At 50.9% G+C, this 22,315-nt stretch overlaps 1 protein-coding gene across 1 annotated transcript in view; it reads left to right on the forward strand.

The window, feature by feature from the left end:
• Positions 1-21,848, forward strand: part of SCD5 (stearoyl-CoA desaturase 5) — a 159,219-nt gene extending 137,371 nt beyond the window's left edge. The window contains exons 4-5 of the mRNA XM_062199189.1: positions 17,706-17,938; positions 20,424-21,848. Coding sequence (XP_062055173.1) covers positions 17,706-17,938; positions 20,424-20,614 — 424 coding nt within the window. The 3' untranslated portion in view covers positions 20,615-21,848. The remainder of the gene's footprint in view (positions 1-17,705; positions 17,939-20,423) is intronic.
• Positions 21,849-22,315: the final 467 nt, after the last annotated feature.

Raw genomic sequence — 22,315 nt, forward strand, 5'->3', positions numbered from 1 at the left:
TGAGAGCCCCCGAAAGCAAGTGAGCTGGAAGCAGTGATTTTTCTTCTTCTTCTTCTTTTTTTTTTAAGGATTCATTTTATTTATTTGAAAGAGTTACAGAAAGGTAGAGATAGAGAGGTCTTCCATCTGCTGGTTCACTCCCCAGATGGCCGCAACAGCCGGAGCTGTGCTGATCTGAAGCCAGGAGCCAGGAGCCAGGAGCTTCTTCCGGGTCTCCCCCATAGGTGCAGGGGCCCAAGGACTTCAGCCATCCTCTACTGCTTTCCCAGGCCATGGCAGAGAGCTGGATCGGAAGTGGAGCAGCCAGGACTGGAATCGGCATCCATATGGGATGCCGGCGCTTCAGGCCAGGGCATTAACCCGCTGCACCACAGCGCCGGCCGGGCAGTGATTTTTCAGAAGCCCTGACTACCGTGCTCTTGTGCTGTTTGCTCTCACTCCTCAGAATGCTCCTCCAGGAAGCCCAGGGCAATGGGGTTCTCAAAATGCGGTGCGAGGGCTCTGGGGTGGGAGGTCCCCGGAGCTCTTACAGGAGGTCTGGGACACCCACCCTCTTCCAGCTGCACCTCTGTGTGGGTCAGCGCTTCCTCACAGACAGCACAGTGCAACAGAGGCCGATGGAAAAAGCCTGCTTCTGTTACGAAGCCAGACATCCAAGAGATTCCCAGATACACAGAGCAGAGCTCATCTTCATACTGCATATTGTTAGCTGCTCTGAAAAATACATTTTTCATAGAAATGTTGTTTATTTTAACATATAAAACAGATTTATTATTTTAGTGAATGGATAGATTTGATATTTATTTTATATTAGTAAAAAGACATGTATATGTGACGCTCATATATAGTCTTATATATGTTACGTGTGATTTTATATTATTAAATATAACATTTAATAGTTCATAAAGGAGCTGGTGTTGAGGCACAGTAGGTGAGGCTGCCACCAGTGATGTCAGAATCCCATGTGGGTATTGTTTCAAGTCCCGGCTGTTCTACTTCTGATCCAGCTCCCTGCTAATGCACTTGGGATAGCAGCAGAAGATGGCCCAAGTGCTTGAGCACCTGCACCCACACGGGAGACCCGGAAGAAGCTCCTGGCTTTGGCCTGGCCTGGCCCTGGCCTTTGCAACCATTTGTGGAGTGAACCAGTGGATGAAAGACCTATCTTTCTGTCTCTTCCTCTCTCTCTATCCTTTTAACTCTACCTTTCAAATAAATAAAATGTATCTTTAAAAAAGGTTCATAAAAATTTCTGGATTTTAATTTCCCAAACAGTATATATCAATAACTATGACCCCAAAAATGAAAACTCTGTGGAGTTCTCAATAATATTATTTTTCTTCTTCTTTAAAGATTCTTGTATTTATCTGAAAGAGTTACAGAGAAAGGCAGAGAGAGATAGAGAAAAAAAATCTTCCATCCACTCATTCACTCCCCAGATGGTTGCAGTGGCCAAGGATGGACCAGGCCAAAGCCAGGAGCTTCATCCAGGTCTCCCACGTGGGTGCAGTAACCCAAATACTTGGGCCATCTTCCTCTGCTTTCCCAGGCATGTTGGCAGGGAGCTGGATTGGAAGTGGAGCAGCCAGGACGCAAAGCAGTGCCCATGTGGAATGACAGTGCTGCAGGCAGCAGCTTAACCTGTTGTGCCACAGCACCAGTCCCAGTAATGACATTCTTTTTTTTTTTTTTTTTTTTTTTTTTTTGACAGGCAGAGTGGACAGTAGAGGGAGACAGAGAGAAAGGTCTTCCTTTTTGCCGTTGGTTCACCCTCCAATGGCCGCCGCGGTAGGCGCGCTGCGGCCGGCGCACTGCGCTGATCCGATGGCAGGAGCCAGGTGCTTCTCCTGGTCTCCCATGGGGTGCAAGGCCCAAGGACTTGGGCCATCCTCCACTTCACTCCCTGGCCACAGCAGAGAGCTGGCCTGGAAGAGGGGCAACCTGGAAAGGATCGGTGCCCCGACCGGGACTAGAACCCGGTGTGCCAGCGCCGCAAGGCAGAGGATTAGTCTACTGAGCCGCGGCGCCGGCCAGTAATGATATTCTTAAAACGTAAAAGGGTTCTGAGATCAGAGTTTGAGCCCCATCATCCTGGGTGAGCAAGAGCTGCTCCTTAGCAGGTCTGTAACATCGTGGGCATAAGCACCCATGTGCCCATTATTCTACATTAAAACCAGCCACTTACAGAGCTGGTGAGGTCTACCTTCCTATTCATCCTTCTGTTTCTAGAGCCCAATACTTGGGGTCTAAGACGTGTGTCTATTACCCAGCTTACAGAGAGCACGAGATGACCCAGAGCCAAGATCCAGCTTTCAATGGTGGTAGTGGTGCAGGGGTGGTTGGTGTGTGGTGCTGAGTGCATGGCACAGAGACAGCACAGCCAGCCCTGGCAGAGTCCCATGCCCTCTGCTGTGTTCCAGCAGCCTGGAGTTCCCCGTCCAGGATGAGGCCAGAGAGTTCCATAACAGCTGCCCATTCGTGCAAACAGTGATCTCCCGGACTCCCGGTGCCGTCATGGGGCAGTGACCCTCACCGGGGCACGGCGAGGAAAGACCACAGAAACGTGGATGCCGGCTGCCACAGCAGGAGACTCGCTTGCCTCTGTCTACTGTGAGCTGGCCTGGGCCAACTCCAGTGTGAGAGGGAGAGGAAGGCCACGGGTCTTCCCCCAACCGAATCTCATGTTGGCAGACCCATTCTACCCCAGAGAGCGGCTGGGGAAAGACAAAGGCCATGCACAAACACCGGTCCCACCTCCTGCCCTTTGGAAGCTCGTGCAGGTCTGTGGCATGGAAAATGTGCTGTGGCAGTGTCGTGGGGACACAGGCGGCTGAGTGGGAATCCAGCCCCGGGCTCTCGTCAGGGGTCGAGTCCAGATGGAGTGAAGCCCTCCACACCGCCCCCTGGGACAACAGCTGCTGCTGGGAGGTACCCGTGCAGTGTCTCTAGCCAGTCCACACCCCTGGGGGCTTCACAAAGTTCGTGGAAGATGCATGGTATGGAAGAACTATGCACGGGTCTCTAAAAGGTTGGGCACCAAAATAAAACTTTTTAGTTCCATTTTTCCATGCGCTTTTGGAAGTACCCTTGTGTTTCAAACACCACTTAATTTTACCAGCGAAAATCCATTTCCCTTAGGGGTGACTGGAGATAAAAATAACTGAAGCCTTGCAGACCTCTCATGTGTGAGCTGATTGGGTTGTCAGCTGCTAACGAAGGCCATGCCTGCAGCGTGGCTTCCTCCTGCACGGACTTCATATGGTCATGCTCTGCCCGTGCGGTGAAGAACACACACACACGCACACACACACGCACACACACACACGTGCGCACACACATGCATGCACACGCACACACACCCACGCCTCCCTGTTTATGGAAGCGTCTCCACTACATTGCAGGCGACATCACAATGTCATTAAGTTCAAACACAAATAGCGGAGAAAAAGCTAAATATACTAGTGTCTCCCCCATCTGGAACTCAGTTACACAATCATTCCTTTCACTGGCACGAAAGCCAGGACCTATACGTCAACCAAGAGAACCATCCCAATAGGTGCGGGGTGCACACCCCTTCCCGGAGTCCTTGAAACTGCGAAGCACGCGGTCTCCCCTTGGCTCTTTGAACAAATGTCACGATCCTGCTGAATCTGCCTTCCTCGTCACCGCACGCCCAGGGCTCGTGTGCTCTTGATTGGCACACGGATCGAGCAAGCCTGGCTCTCTGGTTTCCAAACCCTTCACAGAGGAGGAGAAACGAGTTAGAGGGGGACAGAGAAGCTGCCGGAAAGGAGGCGGAACCCCAACAAACAGAGGTGACAGCTTGTCATTGTCCACCCGAAGGGAGGGAGGCAGCGTGGAGGGTCTGTGGAGGTAGGGCTGGGGCAGTGGGAGCTGGCGGGTACTTTGTTCAACCTGACTGCTCGCGGACGGACCGCCCCGAGACCCCTACTCATGTGGCCGCAGACTGAGATACCACATAGCAGCCAACTCAGGAGCGCTCTGCTCTCTTCCCTGCCTCCCACCTTCGCTTTCCCAGGGCCTGAGTTCCTGTTACAAAACAGTGCCCTGCCTTCCAAGGAGCTCAGGCTGAGACCCTCGCCACCATCCGGGAAGGTCAAGTTTTGTTCCGTAAACTCCGACTTTGAAGGTAGAAAAGTGGGCAGTGATTTCCATGCATTTATTTTTTCAAAAAAAATTCTAAAGATTTATTTATTTATTTGAAAGTCGGAGTTACACGGAGAGAGAAGGAGAGGCAGAGAGAGAGAGAGAGAGATCTTCCATCCACTGGTTCACTCCCCAGATGGCCACAACGGTCAGAGCTGCGCTGATCCAAAGCCAGGAGCCAGGAGCTTCTTCCTGGTCTCCCACACAGGTGCAGGGGCCCAAGGACTTGGGCCATCTTCTTCTGCGTTCCCAGGCCATAGCAGAGAGCTGGATGGGAAGAGAGCATCCGGGACTAGAACCGGCGCCCATATGGGATGCTGGCGCTGCAGGCGGCAGTTTACCCGCTACGCCACAGAACCGGCCCCCACACTTTTCTTTCTTTCTTTTTTTTTAAGTAATTGAACATGTAAACCCTCAACCAGCTGGAACACTCAGCTGTATATTTAAAGTGATTGTCTTCTGTAGTTTTTACAGCACAATTGTACTGAAGGCATGATGAATGATGCCGTAATCACAGTTGCAAGGAAATCGATCATTGTAGGCCTCCTGGAGGAAATCAATTCCTAGCTGACTTCTTATCCTCCCCTCCCCCTCCTTCTCTTCCCCTCCCTCTCCTCCCCTCCCCTTCCCTCCTTCCTCCCCCCTTCCTCACATCCTCTTTTCCTTCTTTCTTTCTCTGCAGAGAGAGAGATACAGAGAGAAAGAGAAAGAGTTAGCTCTCAAATGCCATCAAGGTTTGGGGCTGGACTGAGGCTGAAGCCAGGAGCCTAGAACTCAACCCAGGTCTCTCTCGTGTGGGTGGCAGGGGCCCAATCAATTGAGCTGTCATCTACTGCCTCCCAGGGTCTGCACTGGCAGGGAGCTGGAGTCAGAGCAGCAGCCAGGAATTGAACCAAAGGCTCTCAATATAGGATGTGGGCATTTTGGTTTTTTTACATTTTTATTTATTTTCACTCTGAAAGGGAGAGAGAGAGAGAGAGAGAGAGAGAGAGAGAGAGAGAGAGAATCTTCCATATGCTGGTTCACTCCCCAGATGCCTTGCCTCCCACGGCGTGCACCAGCAGGAAGCTGGATCAGAACCAGAGGGACTGGAGCAAGCCACTGCAGTAGGGGGTGCCAGCATCCCAGGCAGAGTTTGGACCCCTGTGCCACATACCTGCTTCCGGATGCAGGCTGACTGGCTGCGCCCTCAGCTGGTGTGTGACGGCCTGGAGAGCTTTGGAAGGACGGTGCGGCGGGAACATAAGTTTGGAGCCCATGAACTGGAGAGCACGGATGTGCACGAGGGTCGTGGCTTTTACATCCAGAACGAAGAAGCTGTGTTAGATCAGCCTGTTCACCTTTGTCCTCAGCCAGAGGGCTGAGCCTGCCTAATCAAGGCAGCTGTGGCGGCTGACCCTGATCATGAAGATGGCTGAAGTGACTCCAGTGACTCCGCCCTGTAACGCCCAGCTGGCTGCTAGTGCGTGGCTTACTGTAGGCAGTGATGGAGTTTTAGAATTAAAGTGGATCCTTGAGTGGGGCTTGTTTGCCAGCGGTTGGCGATTGTACTTTCAGCACAAGACCTACATATATGTAGGCTAGAATGATCATGTGCACACACGTGGATATATACACTATCTAGTGCTGCTGTAATTCTTCTCAAGATTTTACTTCCAAAAAAAAGGGGGGGCTGGCACTGTGGTGCAGTAGGTTAATCCTCTGCCTGCAGTGCCGGCATCCCATATGGGCGCCGGTTCTAGTCCTGGCTGCTCCTCTTCCGATCCAGCTCTCTGCTGTGGCCTGGGGAAGCAGTGGAAGATGGTCCAAGTGCTTGGGCCCTGCACCCGCATGGGAGGCCAGGAAGAGGCACCTGGCTCCTGGCACCTGGCTCCTGGCTTCGGATCAGCGCAGCTCTGACCATTGTGGCCATCTGGGGAGTGAACCAGTGGATAGAAGACCTCTCTCTCTGTCTCTTCCCTTTCGCTGTCTGTAACTGTACCTCTCAAATAAATAAAGTCTTTAAAAAAAAAAGTTAGCCTATTCTACTCCAGTAATGGAAATTACTATTGTAAAACCTCAATGTAGAAAGCAAAAAAAAAAAGGAGGTATGAATTTTTCAAAGAACCATTGAACTGAATGAAATTTCCTTACTTAAATCCAAGGCTAGATCCTAAAGTAAACAAAATCATAACCACATCATTAAAGAAGAGTAGGTGCTCTGCAGATGTGCGGGGTTTTCACTTTTCTGAGGATTTGATGAGAGCCTGGAAAATGGAAACACGCATGAGAGTTTGCATATCATTTCATGGCCTCGGTTCAAGAAAACTGGCTCTGTCTCCGCCAGCAAAGACCAGTGCATCTCAGACAGCAAGGGTGAGAGTGCAGCACAGCCTTAAGGGTGACAGAGTGGAAACACAGCCACTTTATTTAAAAACATATTTTGCAGCTGTTTTTAAAAGATGTATTTTATTTGAAAGAATGACACAGAGAGAGAGACAGAGAGAACTCTTCCATCGGCTGGCCACAGCAACCAGGTCTGGACAAAGCCAACAGCTGGGAACTCAGTCTGAATTCTCCCAGGGCCAGGTACTTGGGCCACCTGCTTGCTACCTTCTCAGGCACATCATCAGGAAGCTGGGTTGGAAGCGGAGCAGCCGGGACTCAAACCAGTCCTCTGATATGGGAACTGACCTAATTGCTTTCACTGAAGACAGATGGATTGTCACCTTTAACTCCTTCTGGTGCAGTCCAGTAATTCACCTGTTTCCTGGGCACCTGCTGCATGAATGAGCATTTTGTGTACAAGGAATGGCAGACAGAACCCTGCCCTCAAAGAGCTTGCTGCCTTATTGCGGTGGAAGCAAAGCTTTGAAAAAGGACAAAGACCTCTGATCCTCCCTCACACCAGTCTTAGCAGTTAGCACGCCAAGGTGTTTTCCTGAAGCACTTTATTGTCGAGGTGGATCAACAGAGGAATTTTAAAAAATTTTATTTTGGTGCAAACATTTTGAAACCCATGCCAGGTTTTGCATAAGACGAATTTTCCATGAACTTTCTGAAGACCCCTTGTAATGTCCTTTGTGTTGAAGTCTGGAATGCTTGTGTTTATCTTTGGAAAGAATGTTTAGTAAAATGATGCAAGCTATTCACGTGGGTGAGCTCAGCTGACCTCCACATTCGGAGGTCACACCTACACCAGGAAAAGCCAAAGCCCATTTTCAACGGAAAACACTTCTCATGAGTCTGGAAGACATTCTGCCAGATTCCAAAGAGCTACCCCATCAGGGAGCTTCCGTCTTCACGTCTACAAGCACAGGCGCCCTGTATTCCAGAGGGCGAAGCCAGAGGGGACAGGGGATGGGGGAGAGAATGTTCTATCCACTGACAAACTGCCAGGGCCCTCATTTGTCCTCCGAGTAACTCTCTAGTAAGCATTCACATTGTTTTGCCCAGCCCCCTAGACGATGCAGACATTGTCGGGAAAATGAATTTCTGGTGAAATCACAAAGCCACACGTGCTTAATCAAGATGCCAGTGCCAGCTCATCGCTCATCGAGAGGACTGGCCTGTGGGGCTGTCACTTCCTCCTCTCACCCGTGGAGGTGTTTGCTTCTTTTCCCATTTCCTCAGGCTGGCCCCCCGCCTTGGAACCAGCAGGTCACCCCCACTTCCTTCATGCTCTGATGGATTCCACTCTCAAGATCTCACACTCCCCCAGCGGAGGCTGCTGCGCGAGGGTTAGCCAAGCAGTGGGGGGAATGCTTGCCGACAGAAAACAGCAATTTCTTTTTCATCCAGAGAAAAATAGTCTTAGGCTGCTTTATCACACCCTGTTGTGGAAAAAGAAAGCCTCAATTGTTTCTTCTCCGTAGAACAAAGTGATCTGTAATGTTTCAGTGTTCCTTATTATGATCCAGCTTATGGAAATGAAGATGTTCTTCAAAGAGCTGAAGTTGGAAGGTTAGCGTGTGTATCTAGATTTGTGTCCAGTAGCCACCCGAGGCTTACTTGGATGGGGGCATTGCTGTGCCATAGTGTTGGCTCATGTGCAAATGGACTCCTCGTGCTGAGCCAAAATATCTTTTTTTTAAGGATTTATTTATTTATTTGAAAGAGTTGCACAGAGAGAGAAGGAGAGGCAGAGAGAGAGAGAGAGAGACAGAGAGAGAGATCGTCCATCCACTAGTTCACTCCCCAATTGGCTGCAATGGCCAGAGCTGTGCCAATCTGAAGCCAGGAGCCGGGAGCTTCTTCCAGTCTCCTACATGAGTGCAGGGGCCCAAGGACTTGGGCCATTCTCTGCTGCTTTCCCAGGCCACAGCAGAGAGCTGCATCAGAAGTAGAGCAGCCGGGACTCAAACCGGTGCCCATATGGGATGCTGGCACTGCAGGCGGTGGCCTTACCCACTACGCCACAGCGCCAGCCCCGAGCCGAAACATCTTGTCAATAGTGGTGGTGATGTGATGGGGCCTCCTAAGGTGTGAGAGTGGAAAGGTCTCCAGCGTCTGTTGTGGGTCTGCCCGTGTGCGCTGTTCCAGAGCTGCCCTGGAATTACCCGCAAGGCGAGCCCGAGCGCTTCTGCTTTTGTGGTTTTAGCTGGAACGCACAGGTCTCTGGCTTCAGACCTGTGGAGTGGAGCGACCATATTCCTGTGGCCATTCTTGAACCCACACCACCCCTTCTCTCCAGTCTTTACCCCTTTCTCGTTCCCCCTTGATGCATTTAGGAGTCTTCTCCCATCCCAGCATCAGAGGAGTCACAGAAAGACACTCACATTCCAAACCAAGGCTGAACCTGTTGGGCTGTCGATCCTAAATGGTGTCAAAACTTTGCCATAGCTGGCAGCTCAGAGAATGACCTAGAAGCTCACGCTCAGAAATCATCCATTTACACAGGAGAAGGGAGCCTCCTGATGAAACCCGCTGCTGGCTGGGGTCAGGTTCTGGTGAGCAAGATCTTCGGCCAGGTTGCTGGCTTCATGGGCGCAGCCTTATGTTTGCACCAACCCAAGAGAGAGGCGTCTTAAGAAGAACTGAAAAGCAGGCTGCACGTGTGTTGGGTGGTTGTGTAATTTTGGAAGCCTTGGCATGTTATCTCTTTGGCCTACTAAAATCGCTGTGGTGTTTTTACTCCCTTGGGAAGCTGAGAAGTCAGCATTTATTCCCCAAAGTATCACTTGCGTAGTCATTGCACAATGTGAGAACCTCTCTGGGAGGCTGCTGGCCTCCTGGGAATTGGGTTTCTTCTGGACTCTGCCAGCCCAGCTGTGTATCTCTGTCACTGGTCTGCTCACCCCAGAAGCTGCCTCTGGGGTGAAACCCACATTGTGGGAAGCTTCCCCGGGAGGCGCCCTGGATTCCCCATCTGTGGAAGAAGGCTTGGAAGGGGAGTTGGTCAAGGGAAGATGCTGGGCCCTGATCGGTCTCAATGGAGGCATCAGCCAACCCCTCGAGCCCCAGGCCCTGCTCACTGAGTCACAGGCTACAGTCTGGGGGGTGGGGGGCGTGACCTCCGCTGGAGGCAGTGCTGTGAGCAGCTGAGAGCGGAGTCCTTCCATCCGTGCCCACTGCAGTGTGCCAGGGTGCTTTGAGCCGCTCTACAGACAATCTGGCCGCAGCTGGCATGAACAGCAGAAAATTCCTCGAATCCTATTGTAGGATGTCAGATAAGATAAAGCAGCTCCCGGCCTGCTCAGCCGTGCACCCAGGGCTGTTTCCCTCTGCTTGCCCCGTCAGCCTAAGGCGTGCACTCTGGTCCTCCAGCCTCCACTTGTCACAGCCACAGGTGACTTAGCAGGACCCAGTAGCACTGTGAGAAAGAGGGACCGTCTGGCCCCAAGCTCTTTCTATTGTTGAGGAAAATTATTGCCTCAAAGCAGCAAGAAAAGGTTCTTTTCTTTTTATTTTATTTTTAAAGTTTTTTTTTTTTTTTTTACTTATTTGAGAGGTAGAGTTACAGACGGTGAGAGGGAGAAACAGAGAGAAAGGTCTTCCTTCGGTTGGTTCACTCCCCAAATGGTCACAATAGCCAAAGCTGTGCCGATCCGAAGCCAGGAGCCAGGAGCTTCCCCTGGTCTCCCATGTGGGTGCAGGGCCCAAGCACTTGGGCCATCCTCCACTACACTCCCAGGCCACAGCAGAGAGCTGGATTGGAAGAAGAGCAGCTGGGACTAGAACTGGCGCCCATATGGGATGCCGGTGCCGCAGGCAGAGGATTAACCTAGTGAGCCACGGCACCGGCCCAAAAAAAATTCTTTCTTATTGTGGTGAAATAGACACAACATACTAGTTATGGTGTTCCCTCCATTCACAGGGCCGTGCAGCCGTCACCACCGGACGCACGACTGTCTCATCATTCCCAGTAAAAACTCCGCACAAATGGAACAATGACTTCCCCTCCCCCCCCCCCCCCCCCCCCAGCTCCTGCAACTCCGTTCTCGATTCTGTCTCTCTGAATTGGCCTATCCTTGGTACCTTGCATTAAGTGGAATCATGCAATGTTTGTCCTTCTGTGTCTGGTTTATTTCAGTCAGTGTTTCCAGTATCTGTCCATGTTATAGCCATATCAAAATTTCACTCTTCTTAATGGTTGTTGATTATATGTGTATAGAAAGTTCTTCAAAAACTTCATGGAAAGAATGGAATTAAAAGACAAGTTTTGGCCAGCGCCACAGCTCAATAGGCTTATCCTCCACCTGAGGCGCCAGCACACCAGGTTCTAGTCCCGGTCAGGGAACCGGATTCTGTCCCGGTTGCCCCTCTTCCAGGCCAGCTCTCTGCTATGGCCCGGGAGTGCAGTGGAGGATGGCCCAAGTGCTTGGGCCCTACACCTGCATGGGAGACCAGGAGAAGCACCTGGCTCCTGGCTTCAGATCAGTGCGATGCGCTGGCCGCAGCACGCTGGCCATGGTGGCCATTGAGGGGTGAACCAACGGAAAAGGGAAGACCTTTCTCTCTGTCTCTCTCTCTCACTGTCTAACTCTGCCTGTCAAAAAAAAAAAAAAAAAAAAAAAAGACAAGTTTATTTGGGTGAGATTTTGAAATCTGAGATCTTTAAATAGTTAATGGGAAATGCATATTGTGAAAACAACAACAAGTATGGATTTCAAAATGTTTTTGCCCTCAGACTTTGAATTTCACTTTTGTGTGAACTATTTATTTATTGACATCTATTTGAGAAACAGAGAGAGGCATAGAGAGAGAGGAAGCTCCTATCCCTTGGTTCACTCCACGGATGGCCTGCAACAGGGCTAAAGCTGGGAACTGGGAACTCAAATCCACGTCTTCCACATTGACGGCAGAGATCCACTACTTGAGCCATCACCTGCTGCCTCCCAGGGTCTGCACTGCAGGAAGCTGGAATCCGGAGCCAGAGCCAGGAATTGAACCCGGGCACTCCAGTATGGGATACGGCCATGTTAACTGGCATCCTAACTGCCGGGCCACACGTTCTGAAGCCCCGTCACATAGTGCTGTGTTCACCTGTTCACCTGTTGATGGTCGCCTGCGGTGTCCCCACCTTTGGGTCATTGCGGATGATGCTTCTGTGAACACAGTGTAGAAATACCTGGTCAAGTTCAAGTGCCTGCTCTCCTGCGTAGAGCTGAGTGTGGGACTGCCAAGCCCTCTGAGAACTTGACATTCAGCCTTTTGAGAAACCACGAAATTCTTTTCTGTGGCAACTGCCACATTTTCCATTCCTGTGAGCGGTGCAGAGGGCTTCCGGTTTCTCTACATCCTTGTCAACACTTGATATTTTCCTTTTCTAAAAGGTACGGCCATCCTTCCCCTCGTATCTTCTTGGCCACTATTGCCTCATATGCCTGTTCTTCAATTAACCATCGGCAAGGTGTACAAGATCACAGCCTCACTGATATTCCCCACAAGGCATGGCTACAAGGTGGCCAGTTGGAAACCTGAACCAAGTCAGGACAAGAAGTACAGCAAGAAAGGGGGGTGAGGATCTAGGGAGGCTATTTGCCATGTCTACAACCGAGAGGCTTTAAAAATGGCCGTGCTGGTTTGAGTCCTGGCTGCTCTGCTTCTGATCCAGGTCTCTGCTATGGCCTGGGAAAGCAGTAGAAGATGGGCCAAGTCCTTGGGCCCCTGTACTCACATGGGAGACCCAGAAGAAGCTCCTGGCTCCTGGCTTCAGATCAGTCCAGCTCTGGCCATTGCAGCCAGTTTTGGGGATTGATCTAACTGATGGAAGACCTCTCTCTCTCTCTCTCTCTCTCTCTCTCTCTCTCTGCCTCTCCTTCTCTCTGTGTGTGTAACTCTGACTTTCAAATAAATAAATAGAATCTAAAAAATACAAAAAGATGGCAGTGCACAGACCAGAGCTGCTGATTCTACTGGTCTGGCAGTGGATTCCCAGCGTCAGTCATTTCCAAATGTTCTCTGGTGGATTCTAACGTGCAGTCATGGGTGAGAGCACTGAGCTGGCAGGTGAGACCACCCATAAAGACAGCGAGTGTGGATCTGAGATGGGGGGGGGGGGGGGGAGAGGGTAGGACAAGCCGCCACAGGAACACTGCTCCCGGGAACCCAGGAGATCCCCTAGGAGGAGGTGATGTTTGGACCGGTGATACCTGGAAGATTCCGTCGCCAGGGCTGGGGAGGGTGCCCTAGACGGGACAGAGAGTTTGTGTGCCCCCCAGGAAGAAGTACCTGTCTAGCCAGAAGACACACTGTCTTTACCCAAACAGGTGCAGCTCCGGGGGCGGGAGCTGGCTCAGCTGGGTCAGCCAGTTTATCTCAGGTGAGTTTCCTTCCCCCTCTCAACCTGCTCCCTGCTGGCTGAGTGAGCAACAGGTTATACAAAGAGGCGGAAACCATCCAGGTTTAAGAACTGAGTTTGAAGCCTGGCTCTGCTCCGTACAGCCAATGTGGACTGGGGAAGTCCCATGTGACCTGTCTGGACCCGTGCAAAGGAGAGGCTGGAAGAAACCACTGGCTAGGGCTATTGTGGAGCTCAAACCAGAAACCGGGCGTGAGTGGTATCTGGTGGTAGGCGGGTGAGTTCCACACCTCGTTCCCAGCACCAGCTCTCTGTGGCGCCTCTCTGAATTCCACACCTGCACACCTCCCCTACTGTGTGTCTCCCTTAGGATGGCATGGGCATCTCCAACTTACTGTGCCCGAGGCCGGCACTCCCACCGGCTCCTCCTCCATTCTGCTCCATCCCTACCGTCATCCTGTCATCACCACCCTTCCTCTCTAACCTCGAGTCTCTTACTAAGTCCTGTCACTCGGTTTTTGAAGTAGGAAAGATCTTTGAAAAGTTCATGAACAGGGGCCAGCGCTGTGGCGTAGTGGGTAAAGCCGCTGCCTGCAATGCTGGCATCCCATATGGATGCCAGTTCATGTCCCGGCTGCTCCACTTCCAATCCAGCTCTCTGCTCTGGCCTGGGAAAGCAGTAGAAGATGGCCCAAGAGCTTGGGCCCCTGCACCTGCGTGGGAGACCCGGAGGAAGCTCCTGGCTCCTGGCTTCGGATCGACGCAGCTCTGACCGTTGCGGCCAATTGGGGAGTGAACCAGTGGATGGAAGACTCTTTCTCTCTGCCTCTCCTTCTCTCTCTGTGTAACTCTTTCAAATAAATAAATAAATAAAAATCTTTTTAAAAATTTAAAAAAATAAAAAAACTTTAAAAAAAAGTTCATGGACAATGGAATCGGAATAATTTATATATAAGTTATCTGTGGCCGGTGTTGTGGCACGCAGGTTGTCAGCACCTGTGACCCCAGCATCCCATATGAGCGCAGATTCCAGTCCCAGCTGCTCCTCTTCCAATCCTGCTCCCTTCTAATGCACCTGGGAAAGCAGGAGAAGATGGCCCCAGTGCTTAGGCTCTGCCACCGGCATGAGAGACCCACATAGAGTTCTAGGCTCCTGGCTTCAGTCTAACCCAGCCCTGGATGTTGTGGACATTTGGGGAGCGAACCAGCAGATGGGAGAGCTCTCTTTCCCTGTGCCTTTCCCTCTCTTTCTCTCTAACTGTGCCTTTCAAATAAATAAAATAACCCTTAAGTAAACAGATAAATAAACCATTTAAAACAAGATAATTTTGGGGCCGGCACTGTGGTGCAGTGGGTTAATGCCCTGGCCTGAAGCTCTGGCATCCCATATGGGCACCAGTTCATGTCCCAGCTGCTCCACTTCCAATCCGGCTCTCTGCTATGGCCTAGGAAAGCAGCAGAGGATGGCCCAAGTCCTTGGGCCCCTGCACCCACCGGGGAGACCCGGAAGCAGCTCCTGGCTCCTGGCTTCGGATCGGCACAGCTCCAGCTGTTGTGGCCATCTGGGGGAGTGAACCAGTGGATGGAAGACCTCTCTCTCTCTCTCTCTCTCTCTCTCCCCATCTCCATCTCCATCTCCTCTCTGTGTAACTTTCAAATAAATAAATAAATCTTTTTTAAAAAGATAAGTTTATTTTGGTGCAAAAAATTAAGAAATCTACGTTGTTTGTTCATTTTCCACATTTGCCACAACTGTTGGGGGACCCTCGCTAGAGCGAGAATCTGACCGTTTCTCACGGTTCAAGCCACCATCCGGTCTTACCTGGACTGCCACAGGGCTCTCCAGCCTCCTCCCACCATCCCTCCTCTCACCTTGGGCTCCCAGCCTCCCACTACCACCCCCACCCCCACCACCACGACCTTCCCTGAGTGGCTTCAGGGCCTTCGTGGCGTCCTCTGCCCCACTCGGCCGCGTGGCTGACTTCTCACGTCCTCAGGTCTTTACTGAAAACCTTAGCAGTCAGATCTCCGCCCCTGCCCTTCCCACGCGCATCTTCGTCCCTGAACTCCTTGCGCCTTGGCGTTCACCACGAGCATGCGCCATGTGTGCTTTGTTGTCCGCCTTCTCGTCTGCCCTCCCTGTCAGAATATGCGGAGCAGGTGCCTCGCTCCCTGCCGGAATGCCCTGCGCCCCCAGGGCTGGCGCTGTCATCCGTCCACCGTGTGCACTTTGTGGCTCAGCGCCAGGGCAGCACAGGGCACAGTGCAGCCGCCCAATAAATCTGTCAGTGCAGGAAGTGTCGCAGAGAGAAACCTGGGGCCTGCTGTGTTCCGTCATCTACTCCCTGGGCCAGGCGGGGGACTTCAGTACCAAGTCATATTTTACCTAAAGACCCACTTAGCAAAACACCAGAGCTACCGCCCAGCCTCCCACCCCACCAAGGGGAGGGCTTTTTACTAAGGGAAGAGTTCGTGCTGAGGCTTTGTAGAGGTGCATTGTGAGGTCTTGGTTCCGAGGGTGCCAGGGGCTGTCCCAGCGCTGGGTCTCAGGCCCAAGGCCATGGCAGCCATTAATGGAGACAGCTGCGGAGGCCGGCAGCATGGGGGCTAGGGCAGGCTCTCGGCTCCCAGGCAGATTGGCCAACGCTGTTGGAAGTGATCAGTGGGGGACTTTGGGCCCCAGACTCCCTCCCTGACAGCCCCAGTCACTGAGCCCGCTAACTGTGCCTTCTCCCCTCCGCTTGGCCAAGAACACAGAGAGGAAGCCGCGCTGTGCGCCAGGCAGTGGCACGGAGCCTGGTGGCTCTGTGGCTCTGTGGCCTTTCAGAGAGCTGGGGAAGCGCAGACGCTTTTCTCGCCTCGCTTGGGAAACCACACTGCTGGTGCACTCCCTCCACAGGGTGCAGTGGAACTTCTAAAAACAGGAACCATGGCAGGCAGATGACAGTTTAAACAGCTCAGAACAGAGGCCGGGACCCAAGGGCTCTGGTCCAGTGGAGAAGCCTCAGTCCCTGGGGTCGGGGCAGAGCTGGGAGCTTGGCTTCTCCCTGGGGACGCCGGGGACGCTGTCTCGGGCCCAGATCTTCAGTGCTACACTATATGCCAGATCTGTCTCCAGGGTGACCCCGTCCAGAGCAAGCCCCCAGTACCCGCCCCCACTTCTCAAACTTGACCTGGGGGTACCCCAGAGACTGGAGTCCCTAAAGGCCTCCCGTGGCCATGTGCTGATGCTTTCCTCCTGGGAGCTGCAGCTGGGTCCAGCCACCCCCTGCTCCGGGCCCTTTTCCACTTGACATTCAACTGCTGCCTGTGCATCTCTGGGAGTCTAAGCAGCCCCGAAGAGGCTGGGGAGGAAATAGCTAGGGGCCGGCGCCGTGGCTCAATAGGCTAATCCTCCGCCTTGCGGCGCCGACACACCTGGTTCTAGTCCCGGTCGGGGCACCGGATTCTGTCCCGGTTGCCCCTCTTCCAGGCCAGCCCTCTGCTGTGGCCCGGGAGTGCAGTGGAGGATGGCCCAAGTGCTTGGGCCCTGCACCCCATGGGAAACCAAGAGAAGCACCTGGCTCCTGCCTTCGGATCAGCACGGTGCGCCAGCCACAGTGCGCCGGCTGCGGCGGCCATTGGAGGGTGAACCAATGGCAAAGGAAGACCTTTCTCTCTGTCTCTCTCTCTCTCACTGTCCACTCTGCCTGTCAAAAAAAAAAATAGCTAGGAATGGGTAGCTGCAGACTCACATCACAGCCTGTCCTGTCCAGATCCAGAGGCCATCCCAGCTCCCTGAGGCCTGAGGCAAGGACCACCTCTGATCTGTCTTTGTATTACCCACACTCAGCTCATAGATCAGTACTGCTCAGGGCCCGACACATACTACGTGTTCAGTAAAATTTGCTGGAAATATATCCAGAAATCGAACTAGTGATGCCATACACACACACACACACACATATATGGATACTCCAAAAAATGTTATTTGAGGGAGAGAGAAAGAGACACAGGGAAAGCTTCTATTCACTGGTTCACTCCCCAGATTCCCACAATAGACCCAGGCTAGGGCCAAAAGCTGGGAGCTGGGAACACAGTCAGGTCTCCCACGTGGATGACAGAGCTCAGGTTACCTGAGCCTTGATGGTTGCCTCTGAGGGTTTGCGTCAGCAGGAAGACGGAGCCAGAAGCAATGCCAAGAATCAAACTTGTACACTGCAGTGTGGGTTACGGGCATGCTGACCGCTAGGCCTTACGCCAGCCCTGGTGTGCTTTTGAATGATTACTTTTCGTGTGACCATGGCCATCCGCCCATTTTTCACACTGGTTTGGAAGGTACTCTCTGAGGGCCAGAGACTATCTTTTAATGGGGTGTTAGTTACCTTTTTACCTAGCCAAGTTAGCTCAGAATTGTGTGCCTAAAATGATTCAAGAAATCCTGAATATTTCTTGAAATTATTTAGATACATCAGGTTGATGGAGCGATGAAAGAAATTTCTAGGAGCCATCTCAAGCTGGTGGCTTGTAGGATACACTTAGCTCTAAGAGAAATTAAGGCCATGTTCTTTATTCTACATTGTAATTCTTCTGCAATCTGCTAGGGGGCGTTACAACCTCCTGTTGTATTTTACTTGTCCCAATTCTCGACCTGGTGTCACCTGTCTAGCCCTTGTAGGTATGTAGGTTTGTGGTTCCTACACACAACAGGGTTCTCCTCGTAAAGGAAGAGTTGGAAGAGCCACGGTTTTTCCCTTGGGCTTTGTCCTGACCTTGCCTGCCTCTTCCCAGGGCTGTCAACAGGTGCCCACTGATGAAGTGACATTCTGCCTTGTAGGTACTATAAGATCAGCGTGGTGCTCATGTGCTTCGTGGTCCCCACCATCGTGCCCTGGTACATCTGGGGAGAGAGCCTGTGGAATTCCTACTTCCTGGCTGCCATCCTCCGCTACGCCGTCTCCCTCAACGGCACCTGGCTGGTCAACAGTGCTGCCCACATGTACGGAAACCGGCCCTACGACAAGCGCATCAGCCCCCGGCAGAACCCACTCGTTACTCTGGGTGCCATTGGTGAGTAGGGCCATGGGGACCATAGGGAAAATGGAGGCCGGAGACGGTCCTGGCTTCTCAGTGGTCTTGTGGAATCTGTAGAGGCAGCCTGAGCTTTGGCCTGAGAATCCTGGCTCTTAGACAAGCCCTGAGATCGCTCTGGTTTACTGTGTTCTTCTCTGTGAAGCGGGAGTGGCAAGGCCTTCCTCTCAGGAATACGTGCACTGCGTGGTACAGTGTAGTAAGTGATCGACAAATAGTAGTTATTTCTTTTTCACTATGGAAATTTTCCTGAAGGGAAAGCGACTGTTGACTTGTTCACAAACTCCGTGACTCCTGTAGCTGCAGCTGTGCCATCCTTTGTCAGACCTCGAGAGAAAAGGCCTTCGAAAACAAGGGAAGAGGCAAGACTTGGCATCTCACGGGACCACAACGAGGTTCCCAGTGAGGCCTCGGAAGCCCCCCCACCCCCCGCTGAGTCCTGATTTTTTTTTCCACTTATTCTCTGGGCAAGTTATCTGGCTCCTTGCATTTTGTGCTGTTATCTGTAGAGCAGAGGTAGCAGTAGCACTGAGCTCCTCCAGAGGGCGCTGTAGGGTTAGCTGAGTTCCTGCACCGTGTTGGCAGCAGTGCTTAGCTTGAAATAAGCCTTCCGTGGTGTTGCTTTTACTGCTAACCATATGGTTTTAGGCAAGTCACGTGTCCCTTCTGTGATTTTACATCCTCAGTCTCAAACTGGGATAATCATAGCTGCTGTGCAGAGTAACCGCGAGTATCTGGTAAAGCGGTTGGCATTGTGTCTAGCACATAGTGAGGGATCCATACATATTAGCAGTACCTTTCTAGAAGCAGCTCAGGCATCTTGGTAGGCTGAATCTTGAGCACAGAGATCAAACCCAGCAGGGGAAGTGATCATCATTAAAGCAGAAATGGTCTTCGCATCACTTGGTGGTGAGTCTGCCTGCGCTTCGTTAGCGTCACCCATTCATTCAGACCCCTGGGGTCCTGAGGTTCCTGCCCACTTGTTAACCAGAATTACACCAAGTCCTTCTGTGGAATAGCGGGATACATACGGGGCACGTGCCTTGGAAACCAGGAGGAAGAGTTTCCTGACCTGATCTACAGCATTGCCCTCTAGCCTCTGAAAAAGGGAGCCTCGTTCAATATTGATGCTGAGAGTAGACAGAAGTGAGCGTGGACCATTGCCACCTTGTATAGGGGTGGATGGTCCAGGAACCTCAGTGGTTAGGGTCATGACACAAGCCCTGGAGAGGCAGGGATTGGTGTTCAGGCTATCCAGGCCAACACCGGACTCCCAGCCAGTTTGCTCCAGAGAGGTCCTTGGAAGGCTCTTGCTGTACTCAGCTGTGCAGTTGAGTGGGGAATTCATATGGAGTACCTGCTTCTGAAACCAGAGGGAAGAACTTCAACCCGGGAAGAACACTAAAGGGCAAGGGTGGGGGCAAGGTAGGGAAGACGGAATTTACAAAGATAATTGCAGACCGCTGACCCATCGGTCCTTCCAATGCACTCATGGTGGAGGGGAGTCTTTCAAATACAGCCAAAAGGAGAAACATCCGGTTACTCATAGCCACTCAGGAGTAAGGAGAGAGTTCCTCAAACAGTTAAAAAATAGGTCCCATATGATGCTACAGCGGCACTCCTAAATTTATATTCAGGAGAAAGCAAAACGTATGTCCACGTGCAAACTTGCACATGCATGTTCATTACAGCACGCATGTCCCTCAGCTAGTGAATGGGTAGCCACAATATGGTATATCCACCCGGAGAAATACTATTCAGCCATAAAAGGGAATGTGGTACCGATACGTGCTACACCACAGATAAACTTTGAAACCATTGTGGTAAGTGAAAGAAGCCAGCCACAAAGGACGACCTAGTGTGTGATTTCATGTGCCTGAAATGTCCAGAAAAGCCAAATCTATAGACAGAGTAGGGCTGGGAGGGCACTGGAGGTGGTTGGGGTGAGAGCTTAAGGCATTTGTCGTTTGGGGAGTAATGGAAATGTTATAATCATTATAATGTTGAATACACAGCTCTAAATACACTAAAAGTCGTGAAGTTATATATTTTAAGTGGATAAATTATATGTGAATTCTGTCTCAATGGATCCTCAAAACATAGGCAATTAAAAAAAAAAATCTGTGTCAGGGCAGCTTTTAGCCTGGCAGTTAAGATGCCTGCATGCAGTATCAGAGTGCCTGGGTGTGGTGCCTGCCTCCAGCTTCCCGCAGTGTAGACCCTGGCAGGCAGCAGGTGATGGCTGGAGTAATTGAGTTCCACCATGTGGGAGACTTGCACTGAATTCCGGGCTCCTGGCTTCAGTCCCAGCCCAGTGCTGGCCATTGTAGGTATGTGAGGGAGTGAACCTGCAGATGGGAGCTCTCTCTCTCTCTGACACTCAAATAAATAAATAAATAAAATTTAAAAGATGTGTAGAGAGACATAGTGATTGAATTCTTTTAATGTCTGCTCTATCTTCTAGGCGAAGGCTTCCACAATTACCATCACACCTTTCCCTTCGACTACTCCGCAAGTGAATTTGGTTTAAATTTCAACCCAACCACCTGGTTCATTGACTTCATGTGCTTGCTGGGGCTGGCCACTGACCGCAAACGGGCCACCAAGCCGATGATCGAGGCCCGGAAAGCCAAGACAGGAGATGGCAGCGCCTGACGTGGAAGAGCAGTCCGATGGGACACCTCGCTCCTGGCTTTGTTACTGTAGTCCCTATGTTCATTGGATCGTAGGAGAGGGTGGTGGGCGGGGAAGGAACAGGATCTGTGTGATCTGGGAATTTTCTGTTGGTCTCAATGTCAAAATACAACTATCAGTGAAAAACTGAAGTCAGTATTAGTACTATGATTTAACATTAGGATGTGGACATGTGATTTAATTGCTGTAGCTACAATATCTCAAATACACATTGTTATGTGCTTGTACCTGATGTTTACCCCGACAGGACGAACAAGTTTAATGGTCTTTCTGTGTGACTTGGGAGAGCATTTATTTTATTTTCTCCCAGTTAACCAGCATTGCTTTTAAACACAGTATCTGAAGGGCAGAGGGCAGGGTAGGGGACAAAAGAGGGCTGTGCATCGTAGCTGAAGACTGTTTCTGTTTTGGAATTATTCCGTGGTCGGTTTTTTGTTTGTCTAAGTGGGATACTCAAAACCTTTAAGCAGTGAGAATATAGGAAGTGGCTCTTGTATCTTGTTGTTGTTGCCCTGTTTACGGCTTGTTAATGTTCCACTGTCTTTGTTTTAGGAGATTTCTCAACACGAAGTTACTTTTGTGCCCCAAGCCATATACCCAACCTACCCTATAAATCAATGCCCATTTAAATGGTTGATTTTCTTCTCTTTCTCTATTGTCATTTTAAAGATGTATAACTCAGACATCAAATTAAACTCTCATTTAAATGTTTAGACACCTAATTTATATTCTAATTGATCCCAGCCACTGATGCATGTACTTCAGCTACTTCTGCTAAATAAGTGTATTAATTTTCCATATGAGGCCATCATATCTTAATAACTGACAGTTAGCTAGAACTCTAATGTATCTGCTGTTTCATCTGCATGCAGTCTTCATTGATTTTGCAGCAAATTATAAAGTGATCATTATGTAGCTTCTCGATCCAAAAAAACAAATTTGTGTGTTACGTCTCCTTGTAAAGAGCATGTTGAATTAATGGGACAGTGTGCCCTTTGTGTTAGATGTTAGAGCAGAAGGAAGGTCTAATGGTGTTGGTATCCAAGTTCTTTAAGAGAGATAATTTCGGGAAAGATGTAGGATTTAAAATTTACATTTTAGAAACAGCGTTGATGCCAATCGGAAGTTGTCATAATGAAGTTCTTCATCCGGCAGGTACTTAATAGTGTTATTTTGCCATTAATTATGTGTAAACTATGAGTGATTTACAATAAATGCTCATGAATTCATTGGTGTTCTTGTCCAGATGCTTAAAAGTTGTTCCAAGAGGGTTTTCTCAGTATTGCAACCAAATGACTCCCATTTGACCTGGGCTCGGGACTGACTTCAGCCCTGTGACCTGCCTTGCCTGTCTCTCTTTGGTGTACCCTGTGTGGGAAGCCAGAACCACCCCTCAGCAGTGACCAGGGGTGGGGCAAGATGGACCTGTGTCTTCAGTACAGTCCTCCTCTCTCAGCTCTGCCTCCGTGCCGCTGGAGTGTGTCATCAGACGTGTTCTTAGCCTGCCTGTTGTCCAGGGGGATTGCAGCCGCTGGCGGGGGCAGAGCGTGTACCACCATGTAAGGACCCTTTTGCATACACGTGCAGTGTTTCCCAGGGCTGCACGCTCCAGGCACATATTGCTAAGACTTTGTAGGGAGGGCTGATCTCATGTAGTTATGT

Source organism: Lepus europaeus, chromosome 8 (genome assembly GCF_033115175.1).
Source record: "Lepus europaeus isolate LE1 chromosome 8, mLepTim1.pri, whole genome shotgun sequence".
NCBI lineage: Eukaryota > Metazoa > Chordata > Mammalia > Lagomorpha > Leporidae > Lepus > Lepus europaeus.